Source organism: Typopeltis vanoorti, chromosome 13, assembly GCF_054136105.1.
Source record: "Typopeltis vanoorti isolate ZY-2024b chromosome 13, IOZ_Tvanoo_1.0, whole genome shotgun sequence".
In the NCBI taxonomy this organism is placed as follows: domain Eukaryota; kingdom Metazoa; phylum Arthropoda; class Arachnida; order Uropygi; family Thelyphonidae; genus Typopeltis; species Typopeltis vanoorti.
In genome coordinates this window covers 33163721-33191395 of record NC_143561.1, presented here as the reverse complement: position 1 = coordinate 33191395, position 27675 = coordinate 33163721, and the positions used below count along the sequence as shown (strand labels likewise).

The 27675-nt window shown below is 36.4% G+C and overlaps 1 protein-coding gene and 1 non-coding gene across 3 annotated transcripts in view; both read left to right on the top strand.

Annotated features, from left to right (window-relative positions):
- LOC150100038 (sorting nexin-13-like) overlaps positions 1–27675 on the top strand; it is a 480335-nt gene that overhangs the window by 283447 nt on the left and 169213 nt on the right. For both annotated transcript variants that reach the window (XM_090402415.1, XM_090402416.1), the window contains exon 16: positions 23061–23184. In XM_090402415.1, the coding sequence (XP_090258541.1) occupies positions 23061–23184 (124 nt within the window). The remainder of the gene's footprint in view (positions 1–23060; positions 23185–27675) is intronic.
- TRNAE-CUC (transfer RNA glutamic acid (anticodon CUC)) lies at positions 12633–12704 on the top strand. Its single transcript has one exon. It is a non-coding gene; the product is annotated as a tRNA-Glu (tRNA).

The window sequence follows — 27675 nt, the reverse complement described above, 5'->3', positions numbered from 1 at the left end:
TCTGGCTATTTTGATTAGCAAGGAAAATTCTAAATTCTACATGCAGACAGAGGTGATAGTTATGGGTTCCCACCCCTGGCCAACTACTTCATGAAGACCTTCGAAGAGAACACCTTGAACTCTGCCCCACTTAAACCCACTGTTTGGCTATGCTGCATAGACGATGTGTTCTCCATTTGACTATATGGCCTCTATACTCTCAACAATTTCTTAACACATAAACAATCCATATGCCAGGATCCAGTTTGCCTTAGACAACAGTAGTCTCCCCTTCCTAGACACTCTGATTACACCCTAGCTTGTTGAATCCCTGGCATTCTCCATTTATGGAGAAACCCGCATATACTGGTAGATACATCCTCAAACAGTTCACTCCCCCTCCTCTATACTCTCAACAATTTCTTAACACATAAACAATCCATATGCCAGGATCCAGTTTGCCTTAGACAACAGTAGTCTCCCCTTCCTAGACACTCTGATTACACCCTAGCTTGTTGAATCCCTGGCATTCTCCATTTATGGAGAAACCCGCATATACTGGTAGATACATCCTCAAACAGTTCACTCCCCCTCCCACAATATGGGATTGTAAAAACTACATAACAGGGCAAAATTAATTAATCAGTTCTGAATTAACTACATTCTCAAAACTTTCTTCCAGTGGTTATAACCCTGACCAAATTCAAAAAATATTAAACCCCATAACTGCAACCCCCTGCTTCTAATACAGAGACTACACAAAATCTATTACTATTCCATATACTCTGGGGCACATCCAAAAATTAACAAAAATCCTGAAGAAACACGACTTACAACCACTTACAGACCACATAAGAAATGGGCATTCCTTATTTGCTCTACCAAAGACCAGCCACGTTCCCTATATCTGCCAGGTGTTCCTTGCAGTTGCAAACTCTCTTACTAAATAGCAAATGCCAGAAAGAAATTAAAATTGAACAACATGCAGTAGAAGAAGTTAAGAAGTTTACATGCTTGGAACTAATGTTGATACTGAAGGTGGAACTTACAAGAATATAATTGTAAATGTACAAATTGTAAAAATTGACAAAATTGAACAATACAGAAATCATCCAAATGTTCAGGGAAATTGACCAAAAACAGGAAGCTAAATTAATTAATTTTCAAACAGTGTTTGCATAAAATATTAAAAAATATTTTGACCTCAATGTATGACAAATAATGAATTATATAAATGGACTGAACAAGAATGTATCACTAGTGAAATAAAATTGCAGACTGAAATTGATTGGACATGTACCAAGAATGCACAGGAGCAAGAGAGAGATTCCTGGAGTAGCTTTGACATGATCTCAGAAAGAAAAAGGGGAAGGCCTGTACTAACTTAGCAGAGGACAGAAAAAAAGAAAGAAGAATAGCTGGTTGGGAGGGCTGGCACATGACAGAGGTAACCGTAGGAAATGAATCTCTGTCTTTCTTATGGAACACAGATGATAAGTAAGTAGTAATTATATACTTGTTTAATTATGTAAGTCAAGTGGATATTAGATCCAGCATTATTTCAAAGCCAAATGTAGAAACTATGAAAGTTTCGTAAGATAAATTGATCAGAGAGCTCACAGGAATACATTCCCCGACATTCACGAGTTGCCTTAGTATGGACCACTTAGAAGACATAGGTGCTGCCCAAATGTCTATTTATTCGCTTTTTATTGGTCCATTTTGATAAGGTTTTACTGACCTGACAGCTGCTTCGAACTGTTTGGTTCTCCTTGGAGATCAGGTAGGTCTACATTTTTTATAAAGTTTCTACAGTTGGCTTTGAAATAATGCTGGATCTAATATCTACTTGACTTATATAATTTTACATCGCTGAACTGAAGCCTTTTGGCTCTTTATTTTAGTAATATACTTGTGTATCTTGAACTGGCATGAAGAAATCACTCTCAACAAAACAAGAACTACATAATACTTATTTCTTGTTTGTTTTCTCCATGTTAATTTATGCACATCTTTATGTAGGAACACGGTGTTAGGAATGATTAATCCTGAAGAAACCTAACAGATATTTAGTTAGTATTAGCTTTACTCTTTTATCTAAATTTTCCCAAAACATTTCTTTGTCTAGAATTCATTTCCAACTCTGTTGTTTATGTATTCACCAAGAACTAGATGTTTTTTGTAAGTAAACCTTTCTGATGACTCAAAAAATTATTTCTTTGTTACTAGAACCTTTTATGAATCATGGGCATAAATAAGTCTCGTTGTTCAATTTCTCACTTTGAAATTTGCTCACATCACTTTAAAATTATCTACCATTCAAGAAGTTTATCTTTGTGTTTAGTGAGCTGTTTCCTTTTCTGGTGATCACTGTTGTGTGAATATAACATTTTATATTTGTTGAAAGTTTTTTCACTTGGTTATGCTATAAATTAAAGATGTCAAAAATTATGTTCTCGGTTTCATCCTTTATCCAAGTGTATGCAAACAAAGTTTGTGTGTGAAGTAACTTCACAAGTGGGCTACTTGTATATAGAGGCTAATGGCTTCACATCAATTTTATTAGTATCCCATAATGCAAAGCACATATCCTTACGGACTAGTATAATGCTATGCATTATGGGAAGGGTCACTACCCATACTAAGTGGAAAAAACTTTCAACATCTATCTCTAACCCAAAGAATTTTGGTAATAAGGTGTCACATCTTTTGACTACTTATATATGTAAATATGACTTCTGCATTACTTCAACCTTTGTATCACTTCTGGGTCTGCTCCCACTGATGGGACCTCAGTAAAGGTCTTAACTGGTCTTGGTAGTGACTCTTTCCATAATGCACATCATTATACTTGTCCTTAAAGATATGTGCTTTGCATTATAGGATACTAAGGCAATTGATGTGAAGTCATTAGCCTCTATTCATTTTTCTTTCATTTAGTCTCTATATACAAGTAGTCCATTCGTGAAGTTACTTCATGTACAAACTTTGTTTGCTTACACTTGGATAAAGGATGAAACCAAGAATATAATTTCATGGCATTAATTTAATTTATAACATCTATTACTTAAAAGCATCTCACCTGTTTTCTCTTTTTTTCTGTGTAACACCATTTATGTCGATATGTTGTAAGATAGGCACCATTAATATTATTAACATCGAGCTTACTTTCTTCTTATACCTTTAAGTCACTATCAGACTCATCTTTCTATTCTCACATAATCTTTATATAATATTGCATTCATCGGCATAAAATAACTTGATGAATTGCTCATTCAGTAATCTTCTTTTCAATGGCTATCTGTCTACCATTTCCACCAGCTAATATCATCCGCCCTTAATCATTTTTTCTCCTACTGGCCACGTATTTGAAAGAACCTTGTTATACTCGTTATACTCCTCATATTAACTGATTATTGCCTCCCACCTTATACAGCTTCTTCATAACACCTTCTGACTGCTTGCTTAATCTCCCCTTTACGTTCCTTTTATATTTATCTTATTTAATTCTGGTCTTCTAGCCAATGAAATACTTGCAGAATTTGCTACTATTGCATATTTCTTGACCTCTCCAAGCAGCATTGATCTTCTTTCTGCCTAATTCCTCATTCCATGCTGTTACTTCCAGCAATCTTGATAATCAGCTGATCTGTAGATGCAAATAATCCTTTCCTTACAGAAGTCCAGTTGGCCTGGTTGGCCAAGAGGTTAGTGTATCTGCTCTCCAGCCAAAAAGGCTGCAGGTTCGAATCCTGCTGTGGGCATGGATGTTTGTGATTGTCTGTGAAAATACTAGTGGTGATGGGAGTAAACTGCATTGGTGTAGATGATGCAGTTCACTGTAGTTGGTGGATTGAGGACTGAAGACAGATAGTTGTACAGTAATTGCCCTCCCCTAGTTGAGTCTTTGGACTCCTTGGAGGTGTCGTAATAATAATAATAATAAAAGTCCAGATGCATATGGTTGGGCACCATCCAGGTGATTATTTAACTTATTCACTTTCACCGTATCATTCTTTGATGCAAGATAAAATTTAAGATACTCAATTCTCATGTTTCCCTCTGTTGCATACTGCGTAAGATAGCTTGTAACTCAGAAACGCAAAGAATTCATTTTTTTTTACCCATATATCTCATATTTGACTCTGTATTTTAACATTTAAAATTACTCATAATGATTGCTGTTCTTCTCATGAAACCACTTTGCATAGGCATTTCCATGTCATCATCTTCCACACTTTCACAAGCTTGTAGCAGTGTCCCTCTAAATATTTTATCCTCTCCACCTCACAACATACCATCTCAAAGCCATTGCCACTTTTTCTCCAAACCTCTTTCCCCTGTGCACCTGTGTTTACTTGTGTTTTTTTCCTTCCTAGAAACTTTGATTTTTCATCTTGCAAAACAGGTGAACTGGATGAGCAAATGCATGCAATTAACAGAACAGTTAGCCTTATTGCCTTGGTAGCTCCCCACCCCCATAATTCCAAACAATCAAAATTCAATCTTCATTTACAATGACAAGGATAAAATGCAAAAAGGAGATCATGAGATTTGATGAAGAACTATTGATGGTCATGGGTTTATGCATAACATTCTATTTAAAGAAAGTATGTAATAAAATATCATGAATTAAATATTTAAAGTTAAACAAAATAAAGAGTTCTGTTTTTTGAGCAAGTAGCTAAAAAATATTACCTTTAAACAGAAAAGTTTGAAAATGTACAACCTGTGTTACTATTACTGGAAGTTTGCTGAATAAATCATAATTCATGATCCGTCAGCTTCCACTAATAGGTCATATTCAAATCACCAGTATATTGAGTTCATGCCCAGTGAAGAATTTTTTTTTAGCATAATAGTTTCCTATTGCTTTTAATGCTATGTCCTGTATATTAAAATTGATAGATATCTATATGATAGGCTTCATTTCCCACAGTCTCTGATAGATTCTCCATAGAAATCTTATATAATAATTGCTAAAGCTACTCCTACATAAAAAGTTTCGATAGCACATCTGCAACAGCATCTTTTCCCACTGTTAACATATAGGTGTATTTGCTCACAGTAGTTAGCATAAGAATTTATTATATATATAGAACAGAGATAATTACTACTTCTTCTTTTCAGCCATTTTCTGTCCACTGCTGGACGAATGCTTCCTCCAGTTCTTTCCACCTTTCTCTGTTCTTGGCAATGGGTTGACCAACTTTCCCCAATAAACTCTGACAATGCATCACTCCACCTTCTTTTAGGACGTCCTCGGCTTCATTTCCCTTCTTTAGGAATCCAGTTCGTGAGTATTATAGTAATAATATAGTCCATCGCTCATCTTCTCTTCTCGATAAATGTCTGGCCCATTTCCATTTTAGTTGGTTGTGGTGAAGAATGATGTCAGTGATGTGAGTCTGGCTTCTTATCCAGGTGTTTCACTTCTTATCTTTTAATGTGATGCCTAGCATCAACCTCTCCATTTTTCTTTGAGTTGTTAATTTATTTGCCAGTGCTCTTGTTAGCGACCAAGTTTCGCAACCATATGAGATGACTAGAAGTATACACTGGTTAAATATCTTCCTTTTTAAACAGAGTGGGACATCATCGTTTTGAAAAATCTTTTTCAATTTTCTGAATGCACTCCAGGCAAGTTGAACTCTCCTATTTATTTCCTTTTGGAGTCCACAGTTTAGGTCAATGAGATGACCTAAGTATGTATATGAAATGACTCTTTCCAAAAAATTGTTCTCTATTATTATATTTTTTGGTGTTACTAAACGATTAAACATGATTTTAGTTTTTTCTCTGTTTATCTTTAGACCGACTTTTCTTCTTTCGTGATATAGGTCTTCTATCATTATATTAAGGTCTTCTGGAGTGTTTGCAAAAATTATGATATCATCTGCATATCTTAGATGTGTTAAGTTTCTGTTATTAATTTTTATACCAAGATTTGTCCAGTTTATATTATTAAATATTTCTTGAAGGACTGTTGTAAAGATTTTGGGTGATAGAAAGTTTCCTTGTCGGACACCTTTTTCAATTGATATTTTATTACTACTCGTGTGAAGTTGGATTGTTTCTGTTGCAGTGAGGTATATTGCCTGGAGGAGGTCCATATATTATCCAGGAACTCCCTGATTCTGGAGTGCATTGATTATTGCGTAAGTTTTGATGGAATCAAATGTTTTTCATAATCAATGAAGGCTAAACAGAGAGGCAATTGGTTTTCTTCTGCTTTTTCTATTATTTGTTTTACTGCATGAATATGATCAGCTGTGTTGAAGCCTTTACAGAATCCTGCTTGTTCTACTGGTTGATTTGAGTCTAGAAGAGGTGTTAATCTGTTTGTTATTACTTTTGTGAGAATTTTGTACAGCTTTTGGCGTTGAATACACCAGTTCTCATCCGATCACCGAAGTTAAGAGCGTTGAGCACGATTAGTACTTGAGAGGGTGTCACCCTGGAATACCGAGTACCGTTGGCATAAGATTTTTAAGAGGGTGGGGACCAGGAAATGTTTAGACAGTTGAGTTTGGCAAGTGCAAGAAGAATGATTGTTATGGGAGATTTTAACTACAGTCGTATAAATTGGGGAGAGGAAGATGCATGTAGCAATAAGGGAATGGAATTTCTAGAATTCTTGAGGGACAAATGTCTTAGGCAACATGTAATAGAGGGAACAAGAGGTTCAAGAGTTTTGGATTTGGTTATAGCATCAGAAGCATCATTTTTCCAATTTTCCAATATCTTCCCCTCTTCTATGCATAAATTTAGTAAGTTTGTGACATAGTGAATTATATCGTTTCCTCCCCATTTAATTAATTCTATGTGAATTAAGTCTTCACCTGGACATTTTCCATTTTTCATTTGTTTTAATGCTTGTTTTATTTCATCTGAAGTGAATGGGGGGGATGAATTCCATATACGATGGAGAGGAGTTATTTATATTTGATTTATCTGTTGAAGGATCACTATACAGTTCTTTATAAAATTCTTCTACTCTGCATAGGATTTGTTCTTAGTTCCTTATGGTAGTTCCATTCTCATCTTTTATTGCAGTTATTTGACTTTTGCCAACTGATAAATATTTTCTTAGTATTTTCATATTTTTATTATTTTCGATTGTTTCTTTTATTTTTTTAGTGTTATAGATCTTATTTCATTTCTCATCTTTTTCCTTATTGTTTTGCATAGTTCTGCATATTCTATTTTAGAAATTAAGTTTTTGTCTTGTTTTATATTTCGTCTCTTTTTTAGTAGTTGTAGGGTTTCCTCTGAAAGTTTATGGTCTTTTTGTTGTTTGTTGTTTTTGAATTCATTGGCTGTTGAGATTATTACTTCTGTTAGGTTTTTGCTTATTTTATTTGCGTCTTCTTCTTCAAATATATTTATTAAGTCTAGTTTTTGATTGAGTTTTTCTTCGTAATCCTTCTTCTTGTTTTCGATAGGGTATAAGTTAAAACGTCTTGATTTTTTGTTGTTTAGGAATTTTATTCTTTCCAAAGTGGGGTTTATTTTAATTTTGGCTCTGACCAGTCTGTGGTCACTTCCTGTTTTTACTTGATTTAGTATTGAAGTATCTTGAACTATTTCTTTATTATTACACAGTATATAATCTATTTCATTTTTTATTTCTCCGTTTGGACTTCTCCATGTCCATATTCTTTTGAGGGCTTTCTTAAAAAATGTATTCATAACATATGCTTGTTACTGATAGAGAATTCTGTAAGAGCCATTCCTGAGTTGCTGCTTGTACCATATATGTATGGCCCTATTGTATCTATTTGGTGAATGGGATAATTTACTTTAGCATTAAAATTGCCTATTATTATAGTAAAGTTTTGATTGCTGTTTCTTTTTTTATCTAGAGTGTGCTGCAGTGAATCATAAAATGCATCTATCTCTTCATCTGTGTGGGATGAGGTGGGAGCATATATTTGGATGATCCTGATTTTAAGTTTATAGTTTATTTTAAGTGTAATTTCAATTATTCTTTCATCTGTATAATTAAATTCTTCTATAAGGTGGGTAATTGTTTTCTTAATTAGAAATCACACTCTGTATTGTCCTTTAGTTTTCCCATAATAGTACAGGTAGTCTCCATTTTTTAGTTTTATTAAATGTTCATCCTGCCTGCGAACTTCACTTAAACCTATGATGTCCCATTTAATATGTTTTAGTTCTTGCTGTAAGATGGTAAGGTCGTCCTCTTCCTTAAGTGTTCGACAATTAAATGTTCCTATATAGAGGAAAAGAGGATTACTGTTATATTTATGAGTTCTTTGGGGCTATTCCAGTATTGCTTATTATTTGGGAAAGCTTCCCCACTGCATCATTCACTTGTCTCCATAAATGGTTTCGATCAGAGTAGTCATATAGTTGGGGAAATTTAGTCATATCCATGATTTACGGCCTTTCTTTGTTTTTCTTGGCATTGTAGTAGAGGGGTTACACAAATGCTGCTTTGATTAACCCTTATATAACAAATTCTTATGCTAACTACTGTGAGCAAATACACCTATATGTTAACAGTGGGAAAAGACACTTTTGCAGATGTGCTACTGAAACTTCTTTTTATATAGGAGTAGCTTTAGCAATATATATATATATATGTATAGCAGTGTGTGTATGTGTATATATATGTGCGCGCGCACACACACACACACCACATTAAATGGCTTCTTTTCTCAAACAGAATGATAAATCAAGAATCCATTTTCTATATATATATATATTTAGGATACCAAGCAGTTTTATAAACTAGGTTTTAATCCTTTTTCCCAAATAAGCAAACAGACAAGTAAGTCAAGTTTGTGCCTGCACATAGTGCAAGTCTGAGGCAACTCTTGGTAAAGGTGGAGTAAGCTCTGATCACTTTCCTTAATGTTTTCCCCTAAATCAAAGCACATCCCCTTGTGGAGATGTACGATTCTATGCATTAAAGGCACGGGTCACTTGTTTAAGTAAAATTTATAAGCTCTGCATTACTTCAACCTTGGCATTTTTAGGTCTGGCTCCCACTGACGAGACCTCAATAAAGGTCGAAACCAGTCTGGGTACGGACCCTTGCCTTTAATGCATAGCATCATACATCACCACAAGGGGATGTGCTTTGCATTAGGGGAAAATACTAAGGAAAGTGATCGGAGTTTACTCCACATTTACCACGAGTTGCTTCAGACTTGCACTATGTGCAGGCGCAAAGTTGACTTACTTGTCTGTTTGCTTACTTGGGAAAAAGGATTAAAACCTAGCTTATAAAATTGCTTGGTATCTTAAACATAGTATATATATAGTATAGCAAGTATAGAAAGTTTTTTACCCAAGGTAAAAAACTTTCTACATCTTACTCTCATCCTGAGATTTTTATTTAATAAGGTCAAAGCATCTTGTGGCAACTTGTTTAGGTAAAATTTATAAGCTCTGCATTACTTCAACCTTGGCATTTTTAGGTCTGGCTCCCACTGATGACGAGACCTCAATAAAGGTTGAAACCGGTCTGGGTAGTGACCCTTGCCTTTAATGTATAGCATCGTACATCTCCACAAGGAGATGTGCTTTGCATTAGGGGAAAATAAGGAAAGTGATTGGAGCTTACTCCACCTTTACCATGAGTTGCCTCAGACTTGCACTACGTGCAGGTGCAAACTTGACTTACTTGTCTGTTTGCTTACTTGGGAAAAAAGAATTAAAACCTAGCTTATAAAATTGTTTGGTATCTTCTTCAAGTGTCATCTCCTAGAAGGAGGTTGGCAACCATGTCACGGAACCTTTTTCTTTCTTTTGCTGCTCTGGAACATTTTTGGTAATTCAAGCCAGTCCAGTCCTTGATGTATTCGAACCACATTCTACCTCTCCCTCTTTTTCCATCCAATTTCTCGTCTAATATTAATTTCTGAATGCCTTCTTGTCTGGTTAGATGTCCAAAATATTTAAGTTTTTGCTCTTTAATTAGCTTGGTATCTTAAACATAGTATATACCCAAGGTAAAAAACTTTCTACATATATATATATATATTATTAGAATGCTAGTTTACTCGGTTTGTTATCATATTGTTAAATATTTAATGACTGAACGCCGAGGATTTTAAAATCAAAACTTTAATAGATCACACGACTAGTTTCGCCAGAAAGACAACTTCGTCAGGTGTAACAGCATAAAAATATATAAAAAACAGAAAGACCATAAAAGCATTGCATTTCTAATACAACAGAACATGACAATTAACTGTAATTAAAGTTTAAATGGAAGACTGAGTTCATTTTGAAATATCACGCATATGCGTGTGTGTGAAATCGCGTGTGTGCCAATATTGAATGGCAGAACTGTGAGAATCTGGCAAACTGTTACTTAGGTTGCTATTCATGTGAGAGGCGTCAAGAACTATTTCTTTCGATTCCAGAATTCGTCTCTCTACTTCATCTTAACATCTGTGAATGTTGGTTGTTAAATCCCAGTGTATTTGATGCTGCAGACCTTCATCATTGGTGTTTGCAGAAAACAATACATGGCTGGACAGGGCATTGGCCCGAATTCTGCTGTAAGATATGTCTCTCTTGTGTTTTTCTAAGCAGAGAAGGATTCATTTTTCAGTCTGACCATAATACAGTTTACTGCAATCACAAATAATTCTGTAGACACCAGGAAACTGAAGATTGTGATGTTTCTCTTTTAGACGGCTTAAAATTGACCAGAATTTAGGTAAAGTTGTGAAAAAAAGTCTTGATGTTGTATTTCTTTAAGATTTTTGCCAGTTTTGGGGAGAGAGAACTAATATAAGATAAGGAGATGCAGGCTTTGAAATTAATTGTATCCTAATTTGGTGGTTGATGGTGACAGTGAAAATGAAGTCTGTTTATACTTTTCTCAGAGCATCCATTTTGTTTGAAGGTACTTCAGAGGTGCTTCAGTTCATTTTTAAGCTTTTGTTTGTCCAATAACAAGGATCTGGCCCGATTTCGTCAGAAAGCAGCTTTGCAATGAAACTAGTCGTGTGATCTATTAAAGTTTTGATTTTAAAATCCTCGCCGTTCAGTCATTAAATATTTAGCAATATAAGTGCGTGCGTGTGTGTGTGTTTATATATTCTCTTGGTATAGAAATGGTCGATAACAGCAGTATTAGCAGAGGTTATGATACCATGGTATAAGGCCTTGATCAGGCCTCATATGGATTATTGTGCACAGATTTGTCGCCTGATTTTCATAGTGATGAGGATATGTTGGAAAGGGTCCAGAGAAGATTCACAAAGGTCGTCAGTGGTCTTTGGAACGTGGAGTATGAGGACAGATTGAGAGAATGTAAGTTGCAGAGCCTCGTGAATAAGAGGAAGAGGAGGGATATGATTGAGACATATAAGCTAGTCGGGTTGTTAATCCGTCAACATGGAGCAGTTTTTTTTTCATAGAATGGGAGAGGGGGATAGGACAAGAGGTCATTGTGGAAACTATAAAGAAGGGGATTAAGGAGTAGGTTCTTTGCATGGAGAGTGATTGGTGAGTGGAATGCATTGCCTGAGTGTAGGTGTAGGCACATTGAATCAGTTTAAGGCATGGTTGGATGAGCATTGTGTGCAATAGTGTGTACCTCTCATGATGACTCCATGGAGGTCAAATGTTAATAATAATATTCATTCATGTTTCTTAATTTTGTATACATAGATAGTTAAAATAGTGAGGCTTATATTTTTGAGTTCATTTATAGTAGGAACATCATTAGATGATTGTTCCAGTGTTGATGTTTAAGAAATAATCCTACTGTCTTACTTTTAAAGTTTTTTTGGCTTATGCCCAATATTTTCTTTTCAAAACTATCTCTAGTACATGCTGTTTATAACCAAATGATAGTAGTATACTTTTCAGTTGCAAACTGGTTGATGAACAATATTAAAACAACAGAAATTGAAAATATATCGACAACATAAGAAACCAGAATATTAAGAACTTAAGCAGATAATAATTTAAATGAGATCCCAATCAGAATAACATAAAAATATAAAATGAAAGTTAAAATTAAAACCAAAAGCAAAGATAAAATATTCCATCCTATCTTTCATTTTTCATGTTATGCTCAGTGGCCTGTCACAACCAAGTAACTTAGCTTCTTAGAAACTTGATACTACTCATGAGGATTGTTTTAATCCTATCTGCATTGCATGTGTTTGCTTCTGGCCAATTTGTCTGTTTTGCAGGATGGAAAACCTGAGTTTAGGAAAAACTCTGCCATTTCCTAATGAGATCCCCAGCTAACTCACCTTCAGTTGGAACGCCCTGACAAAACTTCTTTGTATCACAATCTGAATTCGAGCCCAGATCTTTCCAGTCAGAGGGCATTATCAATATTTACTGAGCTATGAACACAAGCAGAAATAAAATAATCAGGACCAAAATTTCATCCCAGAACCGTGACTTTTCAAAATGAAAAGTCACGCTTCTGGGATGAAAAAGACCCTATCAAATCATTAAAGTTGAGCTGATTGTGCTCTTGTAGACTATTGGATGAGTTCAGTACTTCAAGATTATCTCTCCAGTGTTATCTTTGCTGACTTGATATGGTTGACAGAAGTTGTCAAAATGCTTTGCACATGTCTGAAGCATGCCCAACGTTATTAATATCTTTAGAGAATTGCTTGCTAATCTTCAGGATAAACATATGTTCCGGCATGGTCTAGTGGTTAGGATACCTGGCTCTCACCCAGGAGGCCTGGGTTCGATTCCCGGTGTCGGAATAAGTCATCTTTTGAGCGTCGCCGTAGCACGTGGCGGTGAATTTGAGCTGTGCAGAAGAAAGTGATTTTTAATCGGTGAATAGTCCGCTTTTTTTCCCCGTTTTTCTACGTTTTTGAGTGCTAAATTGTTTCTCTGAATACGAGTGTACTTCAGTGGTTGTTTTTTGGAAGTTAGTTGCTGTCGCGATATAATATATTTTGGTACCGTCGGAATCGAACGCGTAACGTGGAAGACAAAACGAAGCTAAGTTACTGTATTTAGTTATATTTCATTTTATTTAATTATATTTAGTACTTAAATGTTCTGATGTTTGTACTTTTTTTTTCCTCTTATTTATTAATTGAATAATTATTAAAGATTACGCTACTCGGCAGTAAGGAATGATGGTGGATTCAGCAGCAGTCGCAAGTGGCGTAACGCCGAGTCCTCCGCCATTTAAGAACTCAATTATTAGCAATATCATAAGGGACTTTGTGACATGCAGTACTTGCGGCATGTATGTGTCTCGGGAATTACATATGTGGCTTGTTAAAGAGAGTGGAGAGCGTATGTGCGCAAAATGCAGGCAGTTGGAGGAAATAAGTACATTAGATATATCGATATCCGACTTTGTTGCTCCAGGAACGGGGAAGGAATGTAGGAAGACAAGTAGTGTGATAGGAGAGAATGAGAAAATAATAGTTGATAGTATGGAAGGTGTGAGTGACTGTGAAAGTTTAGGAGATGGTTTTGTTTGGGAGAGTGAATTTAGATTAAGAGTGACTGACCTGCAGAGGGAGATAGATGAGTTGAAAGAGGAGGCGGAATGTCTTATGAATGAGAGCAGAAGTATGAAAGATAAGATTAGGAGAATGGAAGAGATAAATGCAAGGCAAATCAGAGTAGGAGAGAGAGAGAATTTGCTAGGGAATTGACAGTGCCTTTAACGTGGATTTTCAATGAAAGTCTGGCTTTGGCAAAGGTGCCCAGGGAATGGAAGGAAGGTAACAGACTGGAAGTGTCTAATTATAGGCCAGTCTGTGTGTCATCAGTAGTTGTTAAGATCTTGGAGAAAGTAGTGAGGGACCGTATACAGCATTGGGCAGATGAGGGTAATGTTATCTGTGAGAATCAACATGGATTTGTGAAAGGACGCTCTTGTTTTAGCAATATGTTAGCCTTTTATAATAAAGTTACAAGGACATTAGATGAGGGAAAGGCATATACTGCAATTTTCTTAGACTTGGCAAAGGCATTTGACAGGGTGCCACATGATAAGCTGATATTTAAGTTGCAGCACATGGGTCTGGATGTCAGATTGGTCAACTGGATTCAGGATTGGCTGTCTGATAGGTATCAGAGAGTTGTGTATGGTGGAGCAGTTTCCAGGAGGCAGAGGGTTACAAGTGGGGTCCCACAGGGTTCAGTACTAGGACTTATATTGTTTAATCTTTATATCAATGACATAGCCGGTGGATTGCAGGGGGATATTCAGTTGTTTGCAGATGATGCGAAACTGGGAAGGATTATTAGTAATAGTGCAGATGTGGTAGCCCTGCAAGAGGATTTAAATAAGCTAGATAGATGGGCAAATGAATGGGGGTGTCAGTTTAATGCAGCAAAATGTAAGGTCTTGAGGTTTGGGAAACATCGATGGGATGCTGCATACTCTATGGGAGGAGTTATACTGGAGGAAGTAGGGGAAACAAGAGATCTGGGGTTGATGATTGATAGAAACCTGAAGTTTAGGGGACATATTGCAAAGGTGGTGAAGGTAACACAGAGGATTGCTGCTATTATGAGAAGGACACTGACCTGCAGAGATAAGAGGGTTATCATTCCGTTGTATAAGTCTCTGATCAGACCACACTTGGATTATTGTTCTCAGATTTGGTCCCCAGGATTTGAAGGGGATAAATTAACTGTGGAAAGGATACAAAGACGGATGACAAAGATGGTTTCAGGACTGTACAAGGATAGTTATGAGGATCGGCTGAGAGAATGTGGACTGCAGAGTTTGGTGGATAGAAGAAGGAGAGGTGATATGATTGAGACTTTTAAAGTGTTGAGAGGTGGTTACAGGGTTGACACTGGGGAGTTCTTTCGCTTGGTTGAAGAGCGGGAAGGAGTGATGACAAGAGGCCATCCCTGGAAGTTACGAAAAGAAACTGTGAGCAAGAGGGTAAGGAGTGGTTTCTTTGTGTGAGGGTGGTTGAGCCGTGGAATGCATTGCCTGATGGAGTGGTGGGAGCGAGAACAGTCAGTGAGTTTAAAGAGTGATATGATAGACTTTGTGTTTCTCAGGGGGGGGGGGGGACCTCCCCTCGATGAGTCTTGACAGACTTTGTCTTAGGAAGGACCTCCCTCGATGAGTCTTTTGACTCCTTGGAGGCCTGAATAATAATAATAATAATAATAATATAAAAAAAAACTTTTATCTTTTTTTTTGTGTGCTAGGATTGTTACTTCAACAATGTTAATTTTTCAGAATAAAATTACTGTGTAATTTTTTGAAGTGTTAAAATATCAAAATTTTGAAAACTTTTGTGTGTTAGTAATTGTGCTCTGCTTAGTCCATTTAATAATTTATGTGAATTATTTCTTCTTAATTCTAGCAGCTGTACAATTAACATCTTCACTTTACTCTGTATATTAATCACTATCTGCATTCAAGTATGCTTCATTTTTGCAAATTTATCAACGTTAATGGGCTGTCAGTTTGGATTTTTGCGATTTTTTTGATGGAATTTTTCTTGAAAATTCTACCAAAAAAAAAAAACTGCGTTTCATTAAGGGGGAATAAAGTGGGTTCCTAGAAAACTGTCACAAGATTGAATGTTATGTCAACTAATAAACTGATTGATTTTTTTAAAAATATTTTTAATAGAATCAGTTTCTGTGTCAAGTGAAGAGCAGGACTATGATTATATAATTATAACAAATAAAACATTTGATGAGATAATGTAATTAGCATCTAAACATGTTAATATTGCTTAAATTAAGGGGATATTAAATCCCACATAGTTTTAAAACCGAATAAGAAACTCAAAGATCGGAATCAGAGAGTTTCTTGCCGATTATAGTAAACTATAAAGTATCGGCCCGGTACTGTACTACGTACTAGGATCACTTACATTGGCTAACGCTAGTGTCGCCGATACTTTATAGTTTACTATACTATATTCGACAAGAAACTCTCTGATTCCGATCTTTGAGTTTCTTATTCGGTTTTAAAACTATGCGGTATTTAATATCCCCTTAATTTAAGTTATGTTTTCATTGCCGAAATGAAGCTTATTAGCTCTTTATACTTAAGTAACTTAATGGTTACACCTGTTTTGAAAACTCGTTCGCAGAGTACATAAGTTCTTTTCGCTATACACTTTGGTATTAGGTCTAGCTACTCACTGATGAAGCCTCAAAAAAGGCTGAAACCGGTCTGGGTAGTGACCTCCCTCCATAATGTAATAACAGCATATATTTCCTAGGAAATGTGTTTTTACATTATGGAAAATACCTAAGAATAGCGATCTGAACTTCCTCCACTTCTGCCACGAGTTGCCTGGTACTGTACTACGTACTAGGATCACTTGCATTGGCTAACGCTAGTGTCGCCGATACTTTATAGTTTACTATAATCGGCAAGAAACTCTCTGATTCTGATCTTTGAGTTTCTTATTTGGTTTTAAAACTATGCGGGATTTAATATCCCCTTAATTTAAGTAATGTTTTCATTGCCGAAATGAAGCTTATTAGCTCTTTATACTTAAATGTTAATATTGTTTTTTTTTTGTATATATGCAAAAAATGATAAAATAAAAAAAAAGGATGAGGAGGAATTCAAGAGAAACATGTATGTAAGAAAGTACAAGACCATCCTATTCAAGGATGAGAATTTAAAAAGAAAAAGATATTGCAGCCGTGGAAATACAGAAGAATGAAATAGGTGTAAATAAGGAAATAGCACTCTTGAATGTTATCCTTCACAGAGCAAAGCATAAAATTGAAAAGTTCCAGAAGTGGTAACAGTTAGCAGGGCTGAGAAGAGAAAGAAGCAGATAGTCCGAGGTAAAATTCAAGATCATGTCAACAAATGAGAAAAACATGGTAAAGAGAAAATCGTGTAAAGGGACTCAATGATCAGAGGAGTACTTAATGAAAGTATAAAAAAAAAAAAAATCCTGTTTCCCTGCACAAAAAGTTGTCATGCCATCTAGATGCAAAAAAGGTAAGGCAAAAGAGCTAATTGTCTTTTCTAAATCACTTAGGGAATTGAACAACGTAGATCCGAATATAAATTAAATTATGCTTTAATAAACATCTCCGATATTTCGGCAACGTCACGTTGCCATTTTCAAAAGGAACTTACAAAAAAGGTACGTGCATGCAGGCACTACAACATAGTAACTGAGAATGAAGATGCGAAGCTATCGTTCTCCTAGAAGTCCTGATGGTGCCCTCTAGCGGGCTAAGTAAGTGTTCTTGTCCGTTGGGCTGAAGGTCTGCTGATGTATGCCTCCCAAATTTGGGGCAGTCGCATACAACCAAATTTGTTAAGGTTTGGAGAGTTTCTTAGGGCTGAGGCTGATTCCATAAATAGTCTTTCGAATTTGTATTTGCTACGGTGTATTACCGTAGCTTTCTTCCACTGTATTCTGTGGCGTGTATCCAGAGGATGGTCTGCAAGACCAGAATGGCTGTACTTGTGAAACCGGATGTAGTCCTTGTGTTCAGAAATTCTGATATTTGCTGTCCTGCCTGTTTGGCCAAAATATGACAGTTTACAACTGCAAGGGACCTGGTATACACCAGGTAGGTCTAGGGGAAGTGGTTGGTCTTTGATGGAGCAGATAAGGAATGCCAATTTTCTGTAAGGCCTGTAACAGGAGGTGAGGTCATGTTTTTTTAAAATTTTTGTAATTTTTTCCAAAGTGCCTCGGATGTAGGGAATGGTGATGGATTTAGAGTAATCTTTGTTGTGGAGGGGGGCTGTGGTTTGTAGGTTTTAATATTTTTTGGATTTTTTGGGGGGGTTAGTCGTTGGCTGAGAAAGTGTTGAGGATGTGATTTAGTTCAGTGTTTAGGGCCATGTCATTGGAACAGATTAGTTTAGCCCTGTTGTATAGTGTTTTCACCACTCCATATTGTTGTGAGGGGGGATGGTGGGATTGTTGGTGAATGTATCTGCCTGTATGTGTGGGTTTTCTATAAACCGAGAAAACCAAGGTTTCCATCAGGCTGGCTGATGGAACAACAACCAACACCCCAGAATCAAATTCACCCTGGAAGAGGGAAAAAAAAAACTACCTTCCTTAGACACACTAGTCACCCGCCAGCCTGATGGAACCTTGGTTTTCTCAGTTTATAGAAAACCCACCCAGACAGGCAGATACATTCACCAACAATCCCACCATCCCTCCTCACAACAATGTGGAGTGGTGAAAACACTATACAACAGGGCTAAACTAATCTGTTCTAACGACATGGCCCTAAACACTGAACTAAATCACATCCTCAACACTTTCTCAGCCAATGGCTACCCCCCCCCCCCCCCAAAAAAAAATCCAAAAAATATTAAAACCTACAAACCACAGCCCCCCCCCCCCTCCACAACAAAGATTACTCTAAATCCATCACCATTCCCTACATCCGATGCACCTCGGAAAAAATTACAAAAATTTTAAAAAAACATGACCTCACTTCCTGTTACAGGCCTTACAGAAAATTGGTATCTGTTATTTGCTCCACCAAAGACCAACCACTTCCCCTAGACCTACCTGGTGTATACCAGGTCCCTTGCAGTTGTAAACTGTCGTACTTTGGCCAAACAGGCAGGACAGCAAATATCAGAATTTCTGAACACAAGGACTACATCCAGTTTCACAAGTACAGCCATTCTGGTCTTGCAGACCATCCTCTGGATACATGCCACAGAATACGGTAGAAGAAAGCTACAGTAATACACCGTAGCAAATACAAATTCGAAAGACTATTTATGGAATCAGCCTCAGCCCTAAGAAACTCCCCAAACCTCAACAAATTTGGTTGTATGCGACTGCCCCAAATTTGGGAGGCATACATCAGCAGACCTTCAGCCCAATGGCCAAGAACATGTACTTAGCCCGCTTCATTCTCAGTTACTATGTTGTAGTATCTGCGTGCACGTGCCTTTTTTGTAAGTTCCTTTTGAAAATGTGACGTTGCCGAAATATCGGAGATGTTTATTAAAGTATAATTTAATTTATATTCGGATCTACGTTGTTCAATTCCCTAAGTGATTTAGAAATGCTTAACCAATGTATAAGCCTGTCTACGAGAAGCTAATTGTCTTGGTTGGCACTAATGATCTGAGAGGTATTCCATAAGTGAGAATGTGAAGGAGTTGTTGCATGAAGCAAAATGAAGAGCAAGAAGGTACAAATTGTAAGTCTCCTGCCATGCTGTGATAGTGCCAAATTGAGGAGGAGGGTGGTGATAGCAAACGAATCAGTACAGAGGTTGTGCAGAAGTAATGACATAGAGTTTTGGAGACCTATGGCCTGTGCTTGATGGATAGAAGGATTTGTATAAAGCTGATGGACTGCAACTAAATGGTTTTGGTGCTAAGTGTCTACCTAGTTTAGCCATAAATACTGTTGCAACTTGAATAGTGTATAAACCTTTAATCTATTAATAAATCATTTACAGCTTTCATGCAACCCCACATGTATGACGTGCATATACCAACACTCAATGTTCGAAATATCCTGCTTTTGCCTTCATGCATGCCCAAAGTCTGTGAAGCCACATATCGATGGTAGCACACATAACATCCAACAGAAATACTGCCACTGCTCACTCCAGCATTTCTGTTGGATGTTGTGTGTGTGTGCTACCATCGATATGTGGCTTCACAGACTTTGGGCGTGCATGAAGGCAAAAGCAGGATATTTCGAACATTGAGTGTTGGTATACGCACGTTATACATGTGGGTTGCAGCTGTAAATGATTTACTAATAGATTAAAGGATTATGCACTATTCAAGTTGCAATAGTATTTATGGCTAAACTAGGTAGACACTTAACACCAAAACCATTTAGTTGCAGTCCATCAGTTTTGTACAAATCCTTCTTTCCATCAAGCACAGGCCATAGGTCCTCAAAACTCTATGTCATTACTTCTACACAACCTCTGTATTGATTTGTTTGCTATCAACACCCTCCTCCTGAATTTGGCACCATCATAGCTTACAGTCTATCAGATTCAGATCAGGACTTCTAGATGACCAGTCATATGGTGATGTGTGGTGTGGGTGCATTTGCCTCCAGCCACTGTTGTGTCGTCCCTGCCTTGTACAGGGACTGAGTCCTGTTGGAAGGTCCACTTGTGAAACAAGGTGTTCAGGAGCAGTACCCCTTGATACACTTTGACAGAGGTTTTGACTGCTCTTTCACACAAATGCAACTTAGATACCCTCTCCCTGCTAAACTGGAGTTGGTTTTGGTGGTTGTTCTCTTCAGTGTAAAAATCTTCTCATCTATGAAGAGGATATCTCTGTGTCAGATGTTCACGTACCACTGGAGAAGTGCGTTTGATTTTTTCACCCTCTGCCGCATAAGTTGTGCTGTTAGGAGGTGTCCAGTATTATAACAATACTTTCATCCCTAGTTCATCAGTTAATAAATGTGACATCATTCTCTGTGGAACAGTCATCTCTTGTTACATCACTTTCTGCATTCTCACAGTATTATGGCACAGGTATGCCTTCACAGGTTTCACAATCTGTTGCATCCTAATACAGCATGGTCGACCTCTTCTTTGTTCGTCAGATAAAAGGTGATGTATATATCCTGCAGGATAATTTAAATAAATTGGAATTGTGGGCAAAGGATAATGATTGCCAATTTAATGTTGCAAAATGTAAGGTTATGCACTTTGGGTTGAAAAGGTTGCATATTGCTTATCCTATTGATGGTATTGGTTTGCAGGAAATTGATGAGGCTAGGGACTTGGACAAAGAGTTGAAGTTCAGAGGGCATATTGTAAAAGTTGGTAAAATAACTCAACGAATTACTTGGATGTTGAAAAACATGCTAACAAAGATAAGGAAGTTATTATCCTTCTTTATAAGGTATAAGAGGAAAGTATATCCCTCTTCACAACCACCTCCTGGTCACCAAATCTGTGTGCAGATTTGGTGACCAGGAGGTGGTTGTGAAGATTCGGAGATGAGTGACCAAGATGGTGATAGGTCTGTGGAATACTCCCTACAAGGATAGATTGAAGTTTGTGGATTACCAAGTTTAGTTGACAGACAGAAAAGAGAGGACATGATGGAAACTTTTAAGATATTAAAGGGATTTTATAAAATTGATGCAAATGAAAATTTTCAATATATGACAAATAGTCAGAGAACTAGAGGCCATCCGTGGAAATTGTAAAAGTGTAAGAGTATGGTTAGTTGGTTAGTAGGGGTGTGCAGACCAGATTTTTTTGCATGGAGAGTGGTGAGTGATTGGAATGAATTGCCAGAATTGGTTGCGAGTTCCCTGACAGTGAATGGATTCGAGGTATGATAGGATTTGTGTGTATGATAGTTGATTTGGGTCTCATGCGATGAGTCTCCAGACTCCATGGAGATGCTGTAAATAATAATGATAAATAATTAGAATGGTTAATAGCCCGATGCACAAACATCCTACTGATTCTGAGTGTTTTTATTATAGTGAAAATAACAGTTGGCTGTATTCCAGCCTTGTAATAATCACTTCATGTTAGCTCATACAGCTAGACATATCTCTCTCTACTTATAAATAGGTGAATATTGACTGCACACAGTGCCACTAACGGAAGTGGGGCTTGTGAATTCTTTGGGCAGTGTCCAGATGTGTGTAAGTATTAACGTTATTTATGGCAAGACTGTGTAGAGAGATTGTAATTTTCACTCCATCTTATAGCAGTTTATTTTTGGGTATTGAATCTCTCTCTCTCTCTCTCTCTCTCTCTGACTTTTTTTTAATGCCTTAAACTTGACACCCGTGCACATGTGATTGTTTTCTCTAGGTTATTACTTCATGGGTAAATCATTATACTTTTGCTGATTTTTTTTATTATTATTATTACATAATGCCTCCAGGGAGTCCAAAGACTCATTGAGGGAGGGGCACCCTCTACAACTCTCTGTCTCCACCAATCCACCAACCGCAACTGCCTTCATCATTTACACCAACCATCTACCGTCGACCATCACTAGTATTTTCACAGACAATCACAAACATCCATGGCCACAGCGGGATTCAAACCCTCAACCTTTTGGCTGGAGAGCAGATATGCTAACCACTCGGCCAACTAGGCCAGCTAAGTACCTTTAGCCCATTCGTAGTGCTAGTGTGTAACTGTACATTTACAACCTTTCATGAGTGTGGTAAAGAGTTGTTTGATTCAGGTGTATTTTGTTGAATATCAGTTAGTAAAGAAATTTCATTATTTCAAATTAGATATTTGAACCATCCAAATGTGAAAAATTCTCTTATTTCCTAAAACATATTCTTTCCCTTTACAGAGTTTTGAATTCATCAGAAAGGATGTATAGAAATTTATGGTGTGCCTACCCGATATGTAAACAAAAAGCACAAGCCAGATTTTTGTGTCCTTGCATTTATAACCAAATACAGCATGTGTGTCAGTTGGTCCCCTGTTGTGAACATGTTAAGAAGGCTTATCATATATATTTATATATATACACTAGATTCCTTTCAAAAATGAATGATGACTGTGTAATGATCATACTCGTTATACAATTACCACTCATTATAGCAACCCACTAGGGTTTGGTTTATTTAGATTTACATCCAAAACAACTCAGGCTATGAGGCCAGTGTATTATGTATGTTAATTGTGTGTTCTGCCCACTAGAGACCAAAGGAATAGTTTGCTGCAGTGGAAAATTTACTATAGTGAATATCCTTTAAATTATTATTTAAAATAGTAAAAATTCTGGATCTTTGTCCAGAATTTTCACTACGTAGTTATCATAAGTGCGAGTTCACTTTAACATTGTTAACATCAATGAGAGTTTATTGCAACAGGATTTGAAACAACTAAAGTTAAATATTTCTTAAACTGTCATGCATATACCATCTTCAGAAACCAATTGCAAATAATTAAGCAAGTGGCTTAGATTAGTTTCATGATTATTTCTTAGATGGTTTCCAGAGATCATGGTTTCTGGATCATCTAACCTTTAGCCCATCCATAGTGCTAGTGTGTACTATAGATTTACAACCTTTCATGGGTGCAGTTTATATTTAAAAAACTAAGTGTGGTAAAGTTCTGTTTGATTCAGGTGTATTTTGTTGAATATCAGTTAGTAAACAAATTTCATTATTTCAAATTAGGTATTTGAAATAATGCAGGAAGAGCCATATTTTGTTAACTTTAGGAAGAGCCAGAACTACATAAAATTATTGGCAGAACTTGATCTTCTCAAAGATATGAATGTTAAGAATGATGAAGATACTGGTAAGTAACATTTTGGAAATAATAATTTACAATATTACTTATTATTATTTATATAACATTAATTTTGTTATCCTTGTGTTATCTAATCTAATCCTGTGGCCTCGTCTATTAAGAGGGTTGCAGCTGATGAACAGTCTGCTTCCATGCCTCTCTTGTTTCTGTAAGACTCTTGCCCGTCCAATCTTTGATGTTGTCTTTCCATTGCAGTCGGGGTCTTCCTCTCCTTCCCTCTACCATCCCCTGCAATACAATTCTGGGGAGCTCTCCAGAAGAACCCCCTCATCAAATGTCCTGCAAACACTATTTTTCCTTCTTTGGATACTAGCCATATAGTCTTTTGTCATCTTGAATCTTTTAAGAACCTCTTCATTTCTCACTCTTTCAGTCCAGCTGATATGATCCATTTTTCTCAAGCACCACATTTCGAATGCATTCGATTGGTCACTCGTCTCCGTATTGATTGTCCAGGACTCCCATCATACATCCCCATGCTCCAGATCATTGTCTTGAGGATTCTTACTTTTAACTGTTTGTTCAGATTTCTGTTTCCTAATATGTGATATATTTGGAAATATGCTGCTTTTTTAATTCTGTTCTTAATTTCATAATTAGATTTATTGTCATCTGTTATCCAACTCCCAAGGTATTCAAAACTTTTCGCATTCTCTATTCTTTGTCCATTCAAAGTGATTTCTATCCCATCATTTCCTTTCCTTGAAATCTTCATCACTTTTGTCTTTTGAAGATTTATTTTCATTTTATATCTCTTATTTCCAACCCCGTTCAGTCTATTCAAAATTCTTTGCAAACCTTCCTCTGTTTCGCTCATAAGTACAATATCATCTGCATATCTTATATTATTTATCAGATGTCCATTTATCTTTATTCCATCCTTCAGATCTTCCAAGGCTTCCCTCATCATCCATTCACTACAGACATTTAAAAGGAGTGGGGACATCCCACACCCTTGCCTCACACCCTTTCTTATGGGGATCCATTCAGTATTCTCTCCTTCAAATCGAGCCCTAGCTTCTTGAGTTTTATATATTCTGAACAACAGTCGGATAATTTTTTCAGCTATTCCTATTTTATGCAAAATATCAAATAAAACAGAGTGATTAACATTATCGAAAGCTTTTTCGTAATCCACAAAGCATAGATATAAATCTTTATTGCACTCAATCATTCTTTCCCCCAATATCTGTAGTGTTGTAATAGCTTCCCTAGTTCCCCTGTTTCTCTTGAAACTAAATTCTGCTTCATTTAATTCTCTCTCTATCAACTGTTCCATTCTTCTATATATTATGTTGATTAGGACTTGCAATGTGGCAAATCAAGCTGATAGTTTTGTGCTTACTACAATCCATCATCCTTTAGTCATAGGAATAGAAATAGATCTTACAAAGTCTTTAGGTATTCTATCTTCCTCCATTAAAGATGATGGATAAAAGTTTTATTCTTTCCTTTCCCAATGCCTTCAGCAGCTCCCGTTGAATATCATCCAGTCCTGGAACTTTCCTATCCTTTATTCTTTTAATGGCTGCTTCGATTTCCCATTCCTTAATTTCTGGGGTATCATATTTTCTTTCTGATCACATTCCAGATTATCTTCATCTCTATATAGTTCTGTTACATACTTCTTCCACCTATCATTTTTTTCATTTTTTTCCAACAAAATCTTTCCTTTTTTCATCCTTCAAAGCACTGTTTTTTGTCCTTCTCCTTCCCTGAAATCAAGTTCAAGCCTTCATAGACCTTTCTCATATCCTTTGCTGTATCATTTTCCTCTATTTCCTTGCAGATCTGATTGAGCCAGTCTTCCTTTGCCTTTTCAGCCAGAATTTTTACTTGTTTATTGATCTCTCTATATTCGAGTTTGGCTTCGTCATTGTTCTTATTCTTCCATTTTCTTATTTTGTCCATTTTTGCTACCACTTCCTCAGTAATTCAGGGCTTTCTTCCTCTTTTCACTGCCTCATCCAGAAGACCTTTAGCACATTCCTTGATTTTGTCTCTTAAATCAGTCCAGATTACTTCCAGGGGTCATATCAATATTGCTGATCTTATTTTCTAGTTGCATTTTCTGTATTTATTCATTTTAATCTGATTTTTACTTTAATTGTGAGCAGGTTATGATCACTATTGCAGTATGCTCCAGGATAAGTTTTTGCATTTTTTATTATATTTCTATATCTTGAGTTAATTAGTATGTAATCAATCTGATTTCTCATTTCTTCACCTCTCTGTCCAGGTGCTCTTCAAGTATATAGTCTTCTCTCATGTTGTTGAAACCAGGTGTTAGTCACTATCAATTCGTGTCTTCTACAAACTCCATCAGTCTGTCTCCCCCTTTCATTTCTTTCTTCCAAGCCCCAAGGGCCCACCATACCATCCTCTCTTCCTCTCTCTATCTTTGCATTCATATTTCCCATTACTATCAGCATATCTCTGTTATTTTTCAAATGTAAACATTCCTCTATTTGTTGATAGATCTCTTTGACTTCTTCATCTATATGATCTGTTGTAGGCAAGTATACTTGAATTATAAGAATATTTCTAGGTTTGGCCTTTATTTTCAAAGCAATCACTCTTTCAGATCTCTGCCAATATCTCTCCACCATATCTGCTATCCTTTTATCCAACATTATTCTAACACCTCGTTAGTCACCCTGTTGATGTTCTTCTCCTCGTGAATAAATAAATTCATCATCTGTTCTTATATCTCCTTTCCCTTTCCATCTAACCTCTGAGATTCCAAGAATTGATATCTTCATTCTTTTCTTTTCTCTGATCACATTGGCCGTCTTCCCTACTTGATACATTGAGTTAACATTCCAGGTGCCCATATTTTATTTTCCTTGAGGTTAATTTTCTTATGTTGTGTCCTTACATCAGCTCCAGAACTTCCTGGAAGTTCTGGAGAACCACCATGCACACTTTCTCTTTCTCCAAGTAATGATGAACAAGTCAAGATGGAAGAATGAATTATGCACAAAAACAGATGGGATCCCTGGGTCTGATCTCATGCAATATGCTACCAAGAAGGGGGTTTGTAGATCTGTGTTGGAGTCCCAGGAGGATAAGACCTCAAATGATGCTCCAGGAGGCTTCGATCCTGCATCGTCATTTGAGGTCTTATCCTCCTGTGACTACAAACCCCCTCCCTGGTAGCTTATTGCATGAGAGGATCAGACCCAGGGGTCCCATCTGTTATTGTGCATAATTCATTCTTCCATCTTGACTTGTTCATCATTACTTGGAGAAAGAGAAAGTGTGCATGGTGGTTCTCCGTTGCCTTCCTTATGTTATATTACCTACATTTAAAGTGATAAATAGATAAATTAACTGGGAAAAACATAAAATACATGTGAACACAGTGGAAAGATTTAACTGTAATTAATTTTGCAAATATTTTAATCAAATCAAATGTATCTTAAACCATTATCAGTGTAACAAAATAGAATTGGGAAATTCAAACAGCAACAGTGTAGGTACATAGAGAGAGTAGTATCTTTTTCACATGCAGTTGCGAGAGTACTAGTTAAATATAATACTATTAGGATCTGAAATAGGTGTGCGAGTGTAACTATTTAAAAAAAATTTTTTTTTTAAATGAAATAGTTTCTGATAACAGTTTCCCAAATTTTGGGCATAGACAATCCATCATTGAGGTTGGGTGGTGAACAGTGGCAGCCCGTACATAAGCACTGTGACACTGCAGCAGCCCCAAAGAAAAAATGAAAAATTTAAATTTTGTTTGTGTTTATAAATAATAACAATGCTTACAACATTATATAAATGCAATACAACATGTTAAAGTCTACAGCTTATGTTTCGACAGTGATTGAATAGTTATTAATTGGAATTGTTCGATTAACACTTCAGATTACGAAACAAATATACTGTGATCTAACGCAGTGTCAGAATTATCACGTTCAAACAATCGCAGTCAAACTCGCCGATATTCGTTTGTGCTTGTGATTGCACGTTACAAGTCATTCCGACACTGCTCATTTGAGCAGTGTATCGTATGCTTGCGCACGTTATTTCTGTGAGATACAAAAATTTTATTATTGGTGCGTGTTTCGTGGTGAGGTGAACTATTTTTTGCAAATCTTATTTTATTTTGTTAAAATAACATAATTATTTATTTATTATAGATACAAGGCTGAATTATGATGTTTTTGAATTATTTCACTGTTGAAAATATGAAAAGAATTATATTTTTTTAATTATCATTACACGAAAAAAATGCACTGCGATCTAACGCAGTGTCAGAATTATCGTGTTTGGCCAAATACAGCCATTTCGCTGATATTCGTTTGCACTTGTGATTGCATGATACAAGTCATTCCGACACTGCCTGTTTGGTCAGTGTATCGTATGCTTGTGCATTATTTCTGAGATACGAAACTTTTATTATTGGTGTTTGTTCTTGGTGAAGGTGAAATATTTTTAATAAAGCAATTTTTTAATATGTAAATTTATTTA